This window comes from Neopelma chrysocephalum, unplaced genomic scaffold (assembly GCF_003984885.1).
Source record: "Neopelma chrysocephalum unplaced genomic scaffold, ASM398488v2 Primary Assembly neopelma1_62, whole genome shotgun sequence".
NCBI lineage: Eukaryota > Metazoa > Chordata > Aves > Passeriformes > Pipridae > Neopelma > Neopelma chrysocephalum.
In genome coordinates this window covers 127,559-146,428 of record NW_020897719.1, presented here as the reverse complement: position 1 = coordinate 146,428, position 18,870 = coordinate 127,559, and the positions used below count along the sequence as shown (strand labels likewise).

The following is an 18,870-nucleotide window of genomic DNA, read 5'->3' as shown; positions in this document are numbered from 1 at the left end:
ATTTGTTTCTTTGAATATAGTGCAGCAATTTTCCATGCCACTCTTTGTAGCCCTAGGGAAATCACACATGTGAACTCGATGCATTTTGCAATAGCAGTAGATAATGGGTAGTCTTATGTTAGTCAGTAGTGCTTGGACAGTTGTGATTTTGCCATACACAGCCACTTAGGCTGCCTGGATGTTTTGCCAATGTTTGTTGGGGGGTTTTGATAGTTGCTAGGGTTTTTTTAAATCCATGGCTCTCTCTCATCAGAAAATGGAAATCACAACATTTGTTGATCTGATTTCTTATTCATTGCCATCTCCTCAGCTTGCCAGTATGACATTACACATTACTAGTAAAAGAAGAATTAGAAAGTGCAGGAGCAGAATGACCTGAAAGACTAGAAGGAGAACTGCTATTGAAGTCACTTCTGGACTGACTGTGGTCAGCTGGCATGAGTGAAATATGCATCTCCCCTTTTTCTCCTCCAGCAGGAGGCCAGAGGCTCAGCCTGTCGGAACCAACATGTTCTTCATCTTTGCCGAGATACAAATAGCCAGAAATTTTAAATCTTTTTTTCATAAAGCTGCAGTCCCCCTATACCCCAGCTTACCACCTTACTCAGAGCTTGTACATCTCTATCAGCTTTCAGAGATCATGCTTCAATTTTGTTTTCTAATACTCAAGTTTGAAGGAAGCCACTATTGTCCACTGGAAATCCTGACAGCATCAAAAACCTAATGCAGTTTCTCTTATTCTATCTGTTGTCCCTTGTTCATTGTTTCTTGTATTTCTGTTCATATATTCCTGTTTCTAAAATCTTTCTCTTTCCTGTTGCTATGGTAAAAGCCTGCCTAAAAAGGAAGAATTATAGCAGCAAGATACACTGACCTACAAAATAATCAGAACATAGTTGTTCCATATAGAGCTTTGCTTTTGAAATAACTGCTAGAAAATCTGTAGTGGGAAAGGGAGATGGCCAAAGTATAGGGACCATGTACATGGATCTTAGTAAAAACTCCAGCTTATGGACAAAATTGCTGCTTTTGATCAGTGAATTTGTACAATTGGTTTCCCATACGCTGGAATTTTCGATGATTGCAATATTAACAGTAGTGGACACCCAAAAAAGTGGTTTTTGAGGTTTTGTTTCTGTTGTTAACCTTCCAGCTCCAATATGGTTTCCTCCTCCATGTGGAAGAATGTCATTGATATAGTGTTGTATTACAGTGGCTCATCCTTGCTGGAGGCATGGTTTCTCTTCCAACAAACTGATTTGAAATGAAGTGAAAAGCAAACCTGAATTTTTTGGTTCACCTCCCAGACTATAAAAATGGATGGTCTCATTAATGATTGACACAGCAGCTGGTAGCTCAAAGGAGATCTGGAAGAAAACACTGCAGTGTCTCTCTCCTCCAGTAAATATATTGGCTGAACAGTTTTCTGTGCTCATATTACTTTATTTCGGTATACACATTTGAATCCCAGCAGGGTGGATCTCTGCCTTCATACCTGTTTTAAGATCAGTAAGGATGCATTACATCCTAGTTGCATCAGATCATTTTTGGCAATGTTATTACTACTTACTGGTTGGCAGTTCCATATGATGTTAGCATGATTTCTAGAACACTCTTCTATTTCAAACTGTGCTGCGGGCATCTAAGATTTCTAACATCTTCTAGCCCACAGCATGGTTACATCATTAAGAATCAAATAAAAGTTCACAATAATTTTGCATTTACTTGGACATTACTTCTGGTTGGTTTGCTATCAATAGGTCCTTGTTATAGCATTAAACTGTTTAAAATATATACATACATTATTGCCACAAAATGTGTACTCCCATGTTTACTCCAAAGTATTGGGCTATGCTGTTCCTGGGCAGCTGACAAAACTGTAATGAACCCTAAAAAACTGCAGGAATGTTTCTAGACTAAGTGTTCTCAAAATGAGATTAACTGCTTAGCACTCAGGAAATAAAAGTGCTAATAACAAAAACAAAACCCCAAAATGAAACCCGTACCACATAGTAATTGTGCATTTGGCCAACAGTGGTAAGAAATCTGGAGGCTTTTCCCTATTGCTCCAGCAGAGAACTGTGAGCGTATATTCTCTTCTAAATTTGTTTAATGTTAAAAAATATACCATGGTCTCTGGGACCTTGTACAAATTTTCAAGTAGTTATCTCCGAATATAAATACACTTTTTCCTCTATATTTGCTATAAAATATTGGTGAATTAATGTATACTATATCAGTTCCCTCCCTGGCAGAGATGGAGCAGATATGGAAGCTCACCTGTGCAGAGTTACAGTGGATAATGGCTCCAGAGTTTATCACAGGGTTGTTTCCATGATGTGCATGATGATACCAACAAGCACTGTCCACCTGGCAGTCAGCAAGCTGATCCTAGCCCAAACAGTGCATCTTTATCCTGCCATTTATCAGGGCGGTATAAGGAGCTGCTGCTCAAATGGTTGCACACCATCTCCTGCAAGGAGATCACTCCCAGCTGAATATTGTGCTAATGCCAGGAGCCTGGAAGAGGATGGAAAGTGGAGCTGGTCTTCTGCTTACCTGAGCCCAGCAGAGTCCTGAGCCCCTGCCATAGCTATTTGTGAGACAGACAGCAAGTGGAGGATGCTGGGCATAAGCATGTGGTGGCAGAAGTGAGAGCTGCCACTGCTGCATTCCACCACAGGACCTGAAATCCATATCCGGCTGGTGTAGCTGTGAGGCTGAAGTGTGCTGGAGCGTTTGTAATTTTGGTTGGTAACTCTCAATTCTCATTTGCTTTCACTGACCTGACTGGTTCTGTGTTTCGTTCATTAGAGATCCGAGCTCAACTTGTTGAGCAGCAGAAATGCCTGGAGCAGCAGACTGAAATGAGAGTGCAACTTCTTCAGGATCTGCAGGATTTCTTCCGCAAGAAGTCAGAAATAGAGATGGAGTATTCCCGAAACCTGGAAAAACTGGCAGAGAGGTTCATGGCAAAAACAAGAAGTACAAAGGATCATCAACAGTACAAGTAAGAGAGATTTGCTTCCCTGTCGCCCCCATGTTAGCTGTTGCTACAGTGCTGCACCACTCTGCTTCTGCTGGTTTGGACTACTGCTAGGTTTGAGCCCAGGTTCAAAAGCCTATTTAAAATTCCCACTCGTGTTTAGCAGTGTAGCAGTTCTCACTGCAGTCAAAGGTAGATGAGTGCCTAAATACTGTTGTTGATTTGGCCCTTTGCAGTTATTCATATAAGCTTCTGACAAGTGGTTTCAGTTTGTTAAAAAGTCATCATCATGGCTAGGCTTTGCGAACGAAGATTTGGGAAAGGCTCTACCCACGTTTGTTACACGCGTGCTGGTGGCTAAAAAGGCCAATACGCGATAGACATATCCGATTGCAAAAGGCGCAACAGAAAGACTCCTTAGGTGGTATATTCTGCAAGACACGATTCTTTCTGCGTTGTCTTTTCTCTTCAAGGGTGATCCTGCGTGCGTTCTCAAAGGAAGCAGCAGCGTTATAGATGGTGTGTCTCCAGACCTCCTGATTGGAGGCCAGAGTAGACCAGTCATGTTGATCAATATGGCCAAGGCTGAGATGTTGTTTCAGGGAGTCCTTGTATCTCCTCTTCGGGGCTCCTCTCCTGCGGCAGCCGGTGGCAAGTTCACCATAAAGCAGGATCTTAGGGAGGCGGTGGTCCTTCATCCTTGAGACCTGTCCTGCCCAACGCACCTGTGTTCTCAGCAACGTGGCCTCAATACTTGTAACTGCTGCTTGTTCTAGAACAGATGTGTTAGTCACATAATCTGACCAGTGGATGTTTAGGATTGTACAGAGACAGCGTTGATGGAAGCGTTCTAGGAGACGCAGGTGGTGGCAGTAGATGACCCATGATTCGGATCCATATAAAAGAGTAGGCAGCACAATGGCTCTGTAAACACTGATCTTTGTACTTTTCTTCAGGTGTTTATTATACCAAACTCTTTTATGGAGTTTTCCAAAAGCACTATATGCCTTTGCTAACCTGTTGTCTGTCTCTCCGTCAATCTTACCGTCCGAGGAGATGAGGCTGCCTAGGTAATTAAACTGCTGGACTGACTTGAGCTCTGATTGGCCAATGGTGATATGGGGATGATGGAAGACTTCCTGAGGTGCAGGTTGATAGAGAACTTGTGTCTTCTTTAAACTGACTTCCAGCCCAAAGAGCTCAGCAGCGTCTGCAAATCAGGATGTTAAACGCTGCAGAGCTGCTTCTGTGTGGGCGACGAGGGCGGTGTCATCAGCATAAAGCAGCTCCCGGACAAGATGATTTAAGGTCTTGGTGTGGGCCTTCAGTCACCTTAGGTTGAATAGGCTTCCATCAGTACGGTATCGAATGTAGATACCATCCTGATCATCGAGGTCTGCCGTGGCCCTTTAAAGCATCATGCTGAAAAAGATTGTGAGTAGGGTTGGTGCAAGAACGCAGCCTTGTTTTACACCATTGGTAATTAGAATTCATATAAGCTTCTGATGAGTGGTTTCAGTTTGTTAAGAAGTTGCACATATATTATCCCTAACCTACCATATGGATTTTAAACCACCCAAAATACAGCCAATATCTAGAAGAGATGCAGAGCCCCAGAAGTGCTTGAAAGCTGTATACTGATCTGTACTGGAGTTGATAAAATTTTTGAAATGTCTAAATGAAGGTCAGTCAACATTGCAACAAAGGAAGACGATTTTGGCCAAAAAAGACATTAAGAAAGAAAACTGTTTTGATTTGTTATTGCATGTGAACTTTGCTGCCTCTTGACCCCTCTGATTCATGGAAATTAGGATGGTGTGAATTTTATGCCTTGCTTATGATTTAATGTATCCCCTTTCATGGCATAGTATCTTTTGTGCAGAACAGAAACGGTCAGGTCTGGCTAAACCTGTATACGGTATGTTTTCTGAAGTATTTCAGGTGCATTACTTGCTGACATAGCTCAAGTCAGGAAAATAACCAGATGAGACTGATTACTGAATGCATTTGTCTGGCCCTGTTACGCTTAGGAGTATAAAACAATATTTTACTGTTTGTAAAATTGAAAAATAAGTACCTTTTTCCACTGTTCACTCAGTGCTGTGCTAGAGATAGAGCAGTTGTTTCAGGACAAAAGTCTTTTCCAAATACATCTGGCAAAGGAAAGGTTAATCCAGATACAGCTTGTACAGTTCAAAGAGCATTAACATGTATTTCTTGAAATTCATTTAAGTGACTCAATGATTCTCTGAAATAACCAACCTGTGCATATGTCACCACTTCAAAGAGGGCCCTGGCTTCTGTTCTGCTTGTGGCAAAATCTTTTCTCCTTGTGCATACAAACATCTTTACTTGTTCTTAAACATGTGAAATCTAGACTGGCAGTTGTGCACGGGGGTTATGACTGGAGTCCTGCCTTTGGCTTTGTTCTGCAATTCTCTGCTTTGAGAAGAGGTTACTGCAAAAATCACTTTAGCTGTTGGTCCCCAGAGCTGTTCCCACCATTCCCTCCAGAAGAATCAGTCTGTGGAATTGGCTTTGGGACATGCAGAAGCAATAAGGACCAAGTAATATCAACATGGTCCTTTGGGAGCGCTCATGTTGGCTGACCTGGCTGACAAAACCCTGAAGCTCCTTGCTATGATTAACACTGTTAAGATGTCCATCTCAAATGGAGGATGTTTCCTTAACTCACTTCTGATTGATAGCAAAGAAAACACTAATGATTAAGAAAAGACTTTTGTCTGTCAATTATTTGTTGCTGCTTTGATTCTGAGGGTGAGAGCTAAAAGTAGACAATTAGATAGGAATTTAAGGACATATTTCTAACAGTGAGAATAGTTAATTATTAGAACAATTTACCAAGAGCTGAAGGAGTTTCAGTTCATCACCACCTCTACCTGTTTTATCTTCACATACTTGATAGTTTTGACTATAGGATAATCCCTATATAAGAAGAAAAAAAAAGAGGAGCAAGTTTCTAGAGCAGTTAGTTGAAAGGCAAACTTGATAATAAAATTTCAGCAAAATCATAAGACGTGTTACAAATAGTTTTTTGTTGTCCGTGAAACAGTTGTTGAACTACCTGTATTTTTATTCTGCTTTATGTGAAAGAAATGAGAAGTCATTTGTGATTTCACTTTTCACTGTATGAAAGCTTGGAGTGGGCCTACATTGCAAAAAGTCTGTCACAGGAATTCAGAACTGGATGACTGTGGAAAAAGTCCAGTCCTGCTGTTTGTCTTGTAATTGACCTCTCTAGGGCTAGCAGTAGCAGTGTATTTATGAATGCTGATCACAGAATATGGATACTTGTGACATTTTCTTCTGCTTTTACAGCAGTTATACAAATCCAGTGTAGGGAAACAGCTACGCCTGCAGTTTTACTCATGAAGGATTTGGGATGTGCTATCCAGTGCTTGTTTATTTCTAGTGTCAAAAATTAATTACTGTTACTCTTTTGGCAGTGACCTTTATTGATTTTGAATATTTACATGGAGTTCATCTGTAAACAACTGTAAGCTTTGTGGCAAGATATTTTTATACTTTCAGGTGACTTGCAGTGTTCTAAATTCTTATACTTTTTCTATATTTTTGTATCCATGCCTCATGAGACTTGTAGAATGCATTTTAAAAGTAATCTGAGGTTTGCCTAACCCGAGTTATCCCAAAAATTGATTGACTGTTCAGAAGCAGCTATTTTTACATAACAAGTTATGACTGTAAATGTCAGTGAGATGTTTGTGTTAATAATGTAACTTTCTCATTTCTATACATAATACATGTGTGCATCTCCTTTCTTAGGAAAGACCAGAACCTCTTGTCACCAGTGAATTGCTGGTACTTACTCCTGAACCAAGTGAGAAGAGAAAGCAAAGACCATGCAACGTTGAGCGATATCTACCTGAACAATGTGATCATGAGGTTCATGCAGATAAGTGAAGACTCCACCAGAATGTTCAAGAAGGTAATATCTCTCCTGCAGTCCTCCATCCGGGCTTGTAAGATGCATGAGGGAGGCAAAAGTGTCCTAATAGGTAGCCTTTGAGGAGAAGATTCAGCACACATAGCATAAAATCTGTTTTAGCATACATATAAATTGTTCATGACTGTTCTCACAAACCAAATCCTTAGCACTAAAATGCCTGGGATCCTGCTGTATATATGCTGGTGACCTTAAGAGCTGAATTACAGATATCCAAAAGGCAGGGAAAAAAGCCTGTCCTTCTCTCAAAAGCACACTTGCCTACCCATGCAGAAAGGAAACAGTTTTCACTTAGGACTCCAAAAATAGTAATGCTCTATTAATGAATTATTTGTAAAAACAGTATTTCATTGTGAGTGAAACAGATTGAAGCCAGAGCAAGGGTTTGCTGTGTAGTGCCTTGACATAAAGATGGTAGCATATGCTGCAATTCTCCTAAGTGTTCCCTTTCCTTCCTAATAGTAAATATGGGCATACACTTTCGATAACATAACTACTATTAGATCATTAAAGCATTGTTTCTGTATATGTTTGTCCTTGTCCATGCCTGTTATGTATTTTCATAACACATACAATGTGTAAATCCCTCATGTGCTAAGCAAGCACTCTAGGCAACCTTAGCTCAAGATCTACATAATGTATTTGCAGTCATTGTTGTTATAATATTCAGAAAGAAAAAACAGATTATAAATGCATATCTGTTAGTCACGGTGGCATACTGGTAGGCAAGTGTCACACAAAAGAGTTCAAAAAGAATAAAAGTTAAAAAACATAAAGTGTGTTACTAAATGATAGCAAAGGTACCATGTTAATGTTTTCAAAAGAGAAAACTGATTGAAGTTTATAGTTTCTCAATCAGTAGTGGTCTGTTTGTATAGTATGTCATATTATATGTTCATATAATACATATAACTATAATTCAATAACCACTAAACTTAGTAATGTGAAAGATTATTATAGAAGTTGAACAGATAAAGGGAAAAGTGATTTGAACGTACTGCAGTACTGTCTATGTAGAGAGATCTCAGAGTTGCAAACCAGTAGAGGTTTTTCTGGTATTGAATCTGGAATAGTTTTTCAATCACTTATGCCCTAGCTCAGAAATATCTTCTTCACTAGGTGTGCATTATTACATTAGCCTGTTTGCTTTCGGTGTAGTTCAGTTCTTTGTCACTGGAAATCCAGGAGGATGAGACTTCACATTCTGCTTCTCAGTGTTAGCTGTTACTGGCTTTTTCCATCTTGCTGGTGGCTCATGTTTGTTCTCAAATGAAACTTTTCCATGAAGTGAGCACAACATTTTCTAGAGGGATGTGGTTTGAATTCTGTCTTGAGATTGGCTCCGGCTTGAATTGTAGTAGTGAAAAAAATCAAACAATTTCCTCATTTCCTGGCCATGCTTACCACTAGAGTATTGTTTTGTTCCCTCTCCTGTGTGGGATAAAGCACAAGTCATAAGTCTGTAGCAACCCCTTTCTCTACTCCTGTAAAAGGTGTGTGCAGTACCCAATGAGGTATCTATGAAATGTAGTGATAGGGTGTCTGTAGCCCTTAGTCTTTGTACCTTTTCCTTGTCTCACTCTCTGTTCTTCCTCATTCTGGTTCTTCCTTTTGTGTGCATCTATACCTCTGTCTCAACATTTGGATTCCTTTGGGGAAATGGTCCCTACTGGTTCTAGCTTACATGTTCTGATGAGACAGGATATGTTGTATTCAGATACTTGATTGTACAAGGCTTTGCTGTCTAGTCTGGCCTACTTAACATGTAGATAGTCATTATTTTTGTTCTCCCAGGAGCTATTTGTCATTCCTTTTTTTCCAGGGGTCAGGAACTGGCATCTGTTTAAATGTACTAAATGTAGGACAAAGATAGGATCTAGTTCAGGGATTTTGTAGCATTTATATGAAGACATTATGTCAGGTCTCATGCTTTCAGATAGGCACTTAAGCTCTTCTTTGTTTTAGTTGCTGGCGTATAAAAGCAGTACATATTGCTGTTCATGCCTGACCTTCATGCTGCACGTAAAATTACAAAAATAAAGTAGCAGAGTTCAAACCTTGCATGCTTGTGTGTTTCTTCAGGCAGATGGGGTAGCTGGCCTCATGGGGACAATTAAAGAATAAAGTAATAAGGAAAAATGTCAAGCAGAAGGGAAAAGTATTATGCAAAACATTTCGTGCAGTGATTCTGGTTACCCCAGCATTAATAATCAACTGTATAAACACATACCCACAAAATCCTTGAGCACATTTGTATATTTATAATTTATAAACATGTATTTTCTTTGGACAGAAATCTAAATGAGCCAAGATGAACATATCTTCCAATCTTTGCAGTTAAAGATGCTGGAGAAGCCAAGCACAATAAATATTTTAGTTCCATAATCTGCCTATTAACAAGGAATATGACTACCTGCTGCCTCTATTTGATGTTATAAAGATTGTGGCATACATAGAGATTTTTTGCTTCATTTTCTTAAACATTTGAATGTTTAAAGGATAACAAAGCTGTTTGTTTGCTATAGACTGGCAAATCTGGGACAAAATTTTGCTACCAGTTGGTTCTGTCAGTGTCACCACAGCTTATGAAAACTCCTCAAAAGAAGGGTTCTCACTTCCACTAGGAACCAGTAGCAGACTCATTTAAAATTAATAGTCGCAGAATATTTTCCCTAAATGATGTAACTGAGATTAGCATTGTGCATGCTAAATACAAACACTAAAGAGTTCCAGGAAGAACTGAACTGACTCTTAAATTTTAGTTAAAATAGACAAAGAAGTAAAGTTTGAGTGCCAAATTATGCTCTAACTGAAATGGATGGAAAAATTCTAGCAGACTTCAATGAAAATGTATTAATGTGGAATAAAAATTTAAGTTTCTCAGACATATAAATCTCAATAACACCAGTAGGACCACTGATGTGCTGAAAGTTGAGCACATACTGAAAGGGGGGTTTAGATGCAGTTGTCTGTTGCATGGCTGCAATCAGGTAAAAAAATACACTACTGTCTCTTATTGCCCTTGAACCGGATTAGTAGCATATATAATATTTTTAGCAGGAATTTGCATGTGCTCTAACATTTTTGTGTTCTTTGTTCTTTTGCTTAATAGGTGCTCGCCCATTTCTCTAGGACATAGTGAATAAAGAAGCACTTCAGTGATTGTTTGTCAGGTTTTAATAGCCTGATTAGAGTTATCAACTCAGCGCCAAGAAAATGAGTGCTGCATCTTACATTCTGTTGTTTGGCTACCCTGAGTACAGGCTCCTAGAGGAGCATGCCATTCAGACATGCTGAACTACTGCAGGGAGTAGGTAGCATAAAAAAGAAATAGGAGAGTCATTAACCACTGAAAATAAATGCACTTCTTATCTGGTGCTCTAACGCACTGTATATTACACACTAAAACCTGTATTGCTTGCCTCTCAAGTCAGTTTTTCTTTATCTTGAATGCTAATGTAAAATGTGTTGGTTCTTGAAAATTAATCCCTTTTATACTGCTGAGGTTAACCAAATTTCCTGATTTTTTTTGACTACAAAATCTTTCATCAGAAAAATGCAACAACTTGTTATCCATCACTACAGGCACCCTTTGTAGGTTGGAGTCCACTGATGAACTGGTGAAAGGATGATTCTTCTATGATTGCGTGGCATTGCTAGGCTGTCTCTTTTCAATTTTTACTCTTTTTGCTGATCACCTCCCTCCTTCTCTTTTTGCTTCCCATTTTAAAGCCTATTGTCCTTTTCTAAAGCATCTTCCTCTTTCTCTACAGTGATCTATTCTGTTCGCTTTTAAATTAACCATTGATCACTGTGTTGCCCTGGAAAAGTCTGTGTGTGCATGTTGGCCAGTAAATCCTGAGCAAATTGAGGGCTGGACCGCTTGTGTTTCAGTGCTGGACAAAGCTCTAAAGGAGCAAAGAGAAGAAACGGGCCTACTAAATAGTGATCATTCACTAAATCCTCGACTCATCTGGTGTCTATTTGCATTAAGGTGTAACTGCATTAAGAGCAGAAAAGGAGGGTGCCTCCTCCAGTGAACTGCTGTGTGCTTACAACAAAATTTGCAAGGGATAAAGAGAAAACTGGTTTGGTGTTTTCTGTCTCACTTTCTCAGACTTTTGCACTACCAGGTTAAGGCATCTTGCCTTAGAATCACTGTTACTGTATTTGGTGCTTGACTTCTCACAGCCTCGAGATGGCTGTGACCAACAGTTGAAAGGGATAAATTGATTGAAGCTAGAGTTCATTTAGAGTTTCCTCCCACACGTGTATGCTTTCATCTTAATGTCAAACATCTTATTTGTATGTTTTGCCCTTCTTTCTTCTAAAGTAATTTAAAAAACAGACCACTCATACTCAGCACTATAGAAGCAACTATCCAAGAAAAAGCAGGTGGCCTCTACTTGGAGCTTTGAGGAGGTGTGTAAGCTGTGTTAGAGCTGTGCTACTGACTTTTAAAGGCAGGGTGCCAATGTAAAGTAATGAAAAGCAATTCAGAATTTTTGCTAAAGCTTTTAGTGCATTTCCCTACAGCAACTTGCAAATCTGCAGTCCTTTTCCAATTCTTCACAAGCACTCTGTGTGCTGTTACTTATATGAAGTTTTGTGCTTAATATTAGATTAAAATAATCTGATATACGCAAAGAAATGGAAGTAGTAAGCCTTTTGTTCTAGGCATTTCAGTAGTAATGCATACCTCATGAAGAATACCAGACTTTGAAAAGTATAAACAATAAGGAAAGTTTCATAGTAATTCCGTGTAACTCAGCTTCAGATCAACCGCCTTACTGTGCCTTAGCTACTACTGCGAATGCCCTTGGGAATACAAGAATTTCATTGAAGTGGTTTTTATATTGTATTCTTAGCTTCTTGTCAGTGAAAAATTATCTTGCATATAAGGATTGAGTGAGTACTGCTAAGTGATAAGACAGGTGCCTTAAAATACTGCCCAAAGTTAGAATATGTCAGTAGAAATAGGAGGGAAAAAAAACCCACAAAATTTTCTGTTCGAGCTACTGTATGTGTCTGTTTCATCCTGCTGGAAGACACAGTGGGTGGGATGTGTGGTGTGGTTCTTCCTCGTGCGTGGGCGTTGTGCTGGAAATTCTCATTCAGAAACCATTATTCCTGCAGGTGTTTTAGTGATGGCCAAGTATGTGTTAGCGGCTTTGGAGATGAGTCGTCCCTGAGGATTTTCCTTTGGCTTCTGTGCAAATGCAAAGTATTTCTCATAGCTAAGGCCATTGTCTATCATGGAGGTGGAGTTTTTAGAAGCCAGACTAATTATCAATTCATTCACAGAAAAAAAAAATCTGATGTTTTCATCATGGATGTGACAATGCTGAGCATAACAGAAAAAATTGTAGCCAGGCTGTTTGCCAAGTCCTGTAGCTCTATTCTATAACTGTTTTCCAAAGGCTATGATACAAACATCTTCAACTCTTGCACAGTTGCCACAATTTTCATCAGATTGAACTGCTGTGGACAACTAACAAAGGAATATATTTGAATGAGACTCCAGTTAAAGACTCTTGTTTTGACATATTTGCTTTGTTAATAACTACTGCTAAGTATTTCTTTTTTTTTTCTGGGTCAGAATGAAAATAAAGACACAGTCCAGAAAAGCTAAACAAAGCTGGTTCAGCAACCCACTCTGTGGAATATTGTGCAGATGGATGTCTGTTTCAAAGAGGAGCCACGATTATTTCTTGCATAAATATTTAGATAGTTGCATGTATTGAGAAACAAAGACTATCCTAGATGTAAAATTGGGTGGGATGTCCTTCTAGAATATCACATTCTGCATGGTTTAGGATTTGTATGTATCATAGCAGTTATAAAACAGTACACAGTTTCTTCCATTAAAAACATTAATCTTGAACTTTACCCTTTCTGTTGGCACCTAATTTCCTGATGCTTTATGGGAAAAACATCTCAAATTACTTCTGGGTTTCCTTTTAGCCTCTGTCCAGATATTATCTGTCTACCTCTGCATCTCTGAATCACTCTTTTTAGTGCACTGTAATTCTGTCAGAATGGTCTTTGTGAGCAAAATTGCATTCACTGTCTAGGATGAATGATGAGTACGAATATCAAGAAACAAATGTATGCTGCAGTTTTTACGTGACTTTTTCTAATTTTTTTTTTAATTACAGAGCAAAGAGATTTCATTTCAGCTTCATGAAGACTTAATGAAAGTACTTAATGAGCTTTACACAGTAAGTACAATTACTTACTTAGCTTATCTTATAAAAATGCCATATCAAACTACTTCTGTAAGCTTTAAGTCGCCTTTTATCGAGTAAGTTACCCCCCAGTGGAGATGTTTATTTTTGTCTTTTACACAAGTCTAAACTAGATTTTTGGGAAGACTACTCACTTTTTTAGAATACCTATGCTAACGCTTTCAGGATTACTCTTTACTTTCAACCCTTTTTTCCACCCAGACTCTGCTAAGCCAGTTTAAGTTTTGTTGACTATTAATGAGACATTTCTACTCCGAGGTTACCAGAGCAAAGCTTCTTTCTTTTCTGCCTTGTTTTTGTCCATGCTGCCATCTGCTTGGTTTGACTCGTGGACTACAGTCAGTAAAAAATCATAGGTGTTTGCAGATCCAGTGCTGTGCTGTCTAAATGTTACTTATGTGCCCTCCCCCGTCCTTGACTGGGATAAGTAAATAATGAAAAGAAAAACAGAGGGGTTTATAGGCTTTCCGTACCATTTAGAGAGGTCAAGAAAAAACCACTGTGAGCATTCTGGCAAACTGCTGCTAACCCAGAGGAAAATCTGAGAGAACTTAGGTCTGGACCTGTTTTCTTGTTTGAAACCATTCTACACCACTCGTTACTGCAAAATGATGTTTTGTCTACTAATAACTATTTCCCCATGTATTTTTTGAGGGGACATGTTCTGATAAAGAAAAAAAGCAAGAAGTACTTTTTTTTTTAAACATAGCTTTAGAATGAAGAGGAACTAATGATATCCACCTCTTATTAAAGCATGTTGATTCCTGCTGTTTGAGGAAGTTGTGCATCCAGATTCTCTTTTGGAAGAGCTTGAAACATGTTCCTCAGTACCCTGCATAACAATCTCTAGACTGCTCCCTTTTCCATCCTCAGGATTTGGAGGACTATAAAAAGAACTCACAATATTTATATCAAGGAACAATTTGTGACCTTAAGGAAGTTTAGGAACTCCACAGGCAGAGCTCAAACATTACTTTTGTGCATCTTGACAGTTTTTCTTTTGACCTAGGGAAAATAGTGCACCCGTAAGTAGATGGGTTGAAAAATATTTGAACTCAGGAGCAACTTAGGTGGCAAAAAGGAGATCCAAAGAAAATTAGTCTTGTCCTACTGCCTTGAGTTCTTTTGAGTTGTAGTTACGGGCACAGATTCCTAAAGCCTACCTAAACTACCACTTTTTTTTCTGAGGGATTTTCTTTGGGGCTTTTTTATCTGAAACCACCACTGATTTTGTAGGGTACTGTACTGCAAAACCCTATTGGCTCAGGCCTGTTGTCGGTGAAGTATGCTGGGATCAGCTTCTGCAAAGTAGCGATAGCCACAGGCAAATTCACACAGCTGCTGGGGATCAGCAACTGTAGGAGCCATTGCACAAGTGGGACTTCAACAGTGAATAGGCGCTGAAGATACAATCTTGTTTCAGTTAAACAGTTGCCTGATGAGGCTCGGGATTAGTGTCTGTGCTCCCAGGGTAGGGAAACGGTGAAGCATGTGCTGAAACACTTTTCTGAATCACTAGTGAAAATCTTCAGGACTGGCCTTCAATATTTTCACTCTTTTTCTTCACACTAGTGCTACGTCTTCCCGCTGATGGTTACAGATTTGTTCAGGTATTAACTTCCATATTATGGCTTCCAGTGAATGCTAATTCCTTCCTCAGAATTTAAGATAGTTTAAAATGGGAATATTTTGGATGTTAATAAAAATTCCGAACTTGTGCACAATTTGAGTCAGGCTACTGTTGCAAGATGGTTTCTTGGGATGGAATTTACTTCACCTGATTTTCAGACACCTGCAGTATAGATACAAATATCTTAGCTTGCTATCTGGGTTCCAGTTATAGTCACTGGAGATCTAATATGGGGAGATGAGACCCCTTTAGTCAGATGCAAGAATCTGCTTCAGATTAAATGATCTATATTGTTAACTCCATTGTCCGGCTTTTCATTGTTTGCAAAGGACTTGGTCAGCTGTGCATGTCCATATTTAGCTAGACACAACCCACACAGTAAAGTGACAATGTGGTACAGAATAGCATCTGTTTCACCACTTGCATGTTTAGAATGTTCATCAGCATATCTGTCTATTATATCTGCTCGTGTACATAAAGATAGAACAATATCTAGACAGATGGAAACCCCATGCACAGGTTTTTAATTCTGTATGACATTAACTGTTTACAGGACAAGATCATAGTGGCCTTAACCAAAATTAGTATCTACAGTTCTAATCTCCAGCAGGCACATTTTTCAGTCACTTACAAAACAGAGACATCATCTTCTTGTTAGCCCCATGATTTATAGAGGGGAAAAAAGTAAAAGAATTCAGTCTTACTATTGTGAGATAAATTTTGTGTTCAAAAAAAAAAAAAAAGCAAATTAATTTCAAGTCTGCGAGTGATATACTAATAGTGAAATCTCTCCCTACTACTTTCTGGTTTTTTGAAAGGAATGGTGCCTTCATGAAGTATAACTTAAAATGTGAAGCCTTATTGGAATTTAACTACCTCTAAAGCCTTTGAGTGAGGGGCAAGTAGCAGAGCTTTTAATGTGTATGAAGAGGGTTTTATAATCTGGTTATTTCTTATCATCATTCCTTATCTTACAAGAAAGGTCTGTAAATTGTGGCCTTTGCGCAGAATTAAAAACCACAGGGTTGTGCACAAAAGTGTGTTAATGAGAGAACAGAATGAAAATTACTAAGAGCTGAAGTAGTAGGAGGTGCTTGTTCTGAGGCACAGGTATGTGGTCAATGTAAAGAAATTGCACGTTTTATTTGTTACTCTGAATTTCTCAGTTAAAGATTGTACCTATTAGGCACACATATTCAGAGGTTATATGCCTGGATTTCTCTAATGCTGTGGGACTAAGGGCTGAATTAAATGCTTGTTTCAAACCCAAGTGATGAAAAGCTCTACCTCCTGCCTCTAACATGCCTCCCATCTCTAGCATGCCAGTCAGATCTGAGGCCTCAACAAACCTACTTGCAGACTTCTTAAGCACCAGATATCTCAAAACCAGTTTATCTAGAATGATGTGGAATAAATGAGGTGTTTAAAGGAATTGCCACTGATTTACTCCAAATATTTTTAACGGATAGGTTCAAATGTAAGCTACCAAGTATCAGTAGTAACTGACTTTTCTTCTGTGAAAATGTTTTTATCAAGTGTCCTAATCTTCTGTATCATAGCAAGTGCCAGAAAAAACAGGTGACTTTGGGACCCGTCTCTGAATATCTAGCATTGCACTTTTGCCTCAGAAAATCCTTTTTAACCTGTTTATAGGGCCAGATCTAAAACCTGCTGTAGTTAGGGAGTTATGTCCATTGATTTTGACAGGGTTGAAATCAAAGTAGTCAATAAGCAGTGCTGTAGACTTTGCAAAGAAGAAACTGCTCTAAGAGAAGAAAACAAGAAATCGCTGAGAAGTCTAAGAGACATGCCAACTTCCACTAAGAGTGCATTATGAAGATTTTCAATTAAAAAGACTTTCTGCTCAAAGATATTTTTTCACTTGTGAAAGTATGACCCTCTGCCTTTTGAGAAAGAGACTAGAAATTTTAGCTATTTATTTAATGTAGAAAGGCTCAGAGCTGCAATGAAGTGTCAAAAAAATCAGTAACTTTGCAGTATTAGATGCCTATTGTACTTTAAAAATGCACAGTAATAAGAGACCTTTCTCCATGCTTACACTTTATATAATTAGTTTCTTTTCCCATTTTTGCTACCAGGAGTTATCATGGAAATTGGAGATTTGTACCATAGGTCTTCATTTACTCCCTGGAGTAGCTTAGCTTTTGTTGACTTTGGCCTGTGACATCCTCATTAAAACTACACATCATGTACATGATTGTTGAAAAAATAAGAACAGAAACAGGTGAACCACAACTTCAGAAGATTTTCTTAGAACCTATGAGCAAAGCAGGCTTTGTGTTAGGGAAACCACAGTTTTTCATTTTCCATCTCTTTTATGTAAAGGTTTTCTTAAATGTTACATTACGTATTTGTATGTTTTCTAAATGTTTTATGACTAGTGAAAATGGATTTTAAGACTCTGTATTTTCAATTCTCAGTATTTTATGTACTGATTTTAAAATTATGACTGAAAACATCATGGTAAAAACAATTGAATAGCTAAGCTTCATTCTGTATCTTTGCAAGTTCAGTAAACTATGAGTGGCAAGTACTTTTTAATTATGCATGACTTCTCCCTGGCTGTACCAGCCAGTCAGTATTTTCAGATTTGCAACATTCCCAATTCCTAGCAGCTGCACTCCTGTCTTACTCCTCTCCCTACTACGCTTTCAGCCAGTGTAGGCTAGTAATTAGTCCCATGTTTTACATAAGGATATAAGCTATTGAAACTGCGGTGAGGTGTATTTTTGAGTGAGGGCAGATAGGGAAAGAGGAGCCCAGTTAGTTGTGTGGAGTCACAGATCGGAGTTTTTCCTGGCAATTACAGTGAGAAAAGATGGTCAAACTGAAAGCTATAGGAGGTTTGGGTTGGTGTTTTCTGTGAACTGACTGACTTAGAAGTCTTCTTACGTGTTGACTTAAAGAGGCAACGGATTATTGATTTTACAATAGATCATCTTTGCAACAGAGAAAGCTCCCCAGTGAAACTCTTCTTCTATTTCTCTGGAAAGCTAGAACACCTTGCATTGTCAGATCAGATACTGGAATATAGCAGTAGCATCTGAGTGATTGGGAATGGTAGGAAACAGAAGGTAGGCAGACTCTTTTCTTGTATTGGAGGGGGGTCTCCACTGGATTTATTTAGGGGTTAGGACATATTCATAAATGTCCTCTAAAAGAGTCAGGGAGGTCACAAGTTTGCTAAAAATATGGAGCTGTTCCAGTAGTAAGACTGAGGGAAAACGGTGGAGAAAAGTGATGCACATCATAAAAATACATCTTCATGTCTCCCACTTGGCTTTCCAAATTAATCCTACTGGCATCACACTTTTCACAAGCAACACAAATATAAAAGTCTCAGAAAAATGAAAAAGTAGGGACAGTCCAAAGCAAATTTAATATTAAATAGGACAGGGTTGCTGTGCCACTTGCATTTTCCACTGCTTTATCTTACTTTTTAAAAATCTTGGCTGTTTAATTTCTCAAGGTAGTTGCTGCCAGATTTTCCCTTTTCTTTCCTGAAATAACACAGAATCTGGATTCTCTGTAGAAAAGTAAAGTTTAGTTTACTGTAGCACATCAGAGATCTGCGAAGGTGAAATCAGTAATTTTCTCTTGGTAGTAATATATCAGTGACAATTCCTAAAACTACATCAGAATTTAGCTTGGAAGGGAACAGGATGCTGATAGCAGCTGACACTGAGCCTACTTAACTGCTAGAGGCCACTGATTTGGTGAAATTGGCATAAGATGTTACTTATTTCTTGTGTAGAGTACTAAGTAACCCAATTTAGTGAAACGCTTGTGACTCCACCTTCTGATAAGAACTAACAGCTTAGCAGAGACAATTCTGAAACAATTCAAACATGGTAATTGCACCAGGGATGCGCTACTGTTCCGAGAATGCCTGTTTCCTGAGAAACAATACTAAAAAGCTCCTAATTTTGCAGTTGTATTATAAAAGTAAAGCACATGGAAACACACGGTAATTCCAATATTTTTTAACTTTGTAGCATTC

The 18,870-nt window shown here is 38.7% G+C and overlaps 1 protein-coding gene across 3 annotated transcripts in view; it reads left to right on the top strand.

The window, feature by feature from the left end:
• Positions 1-18,870, top strand: part of SRGAP1 (SLIT-ROBO Rho GTPase activating protein 1) — a 147,750-nt gene that overhangs the window by 71,133 nt on the left and 57,747 nt on the right. For all 3 annotated transcript variants that reach the window (XR_003534043.1, XM_027682219.1, XM_027682218.1), the window contains exons 2-4: positions 2,815-3,010; positions 6,791-6,953; positions 13,130-13,192. Coding sequence is in view for 2 of the 3 variants with exons in the window: in XM_027682219.1 (XP_027538020.1) it covers positions 2,815-3,010; positions 6,791-6,953; positions 13,130-13,192 (422 nt within the window). In the remaining variant the exon portion in view is untranslated. The remainder of the gene's footprint in view (positions 1-2,814; positions 3,011-6,790; positions 6,954-13,129; positions 13,193-18,870) is intronic.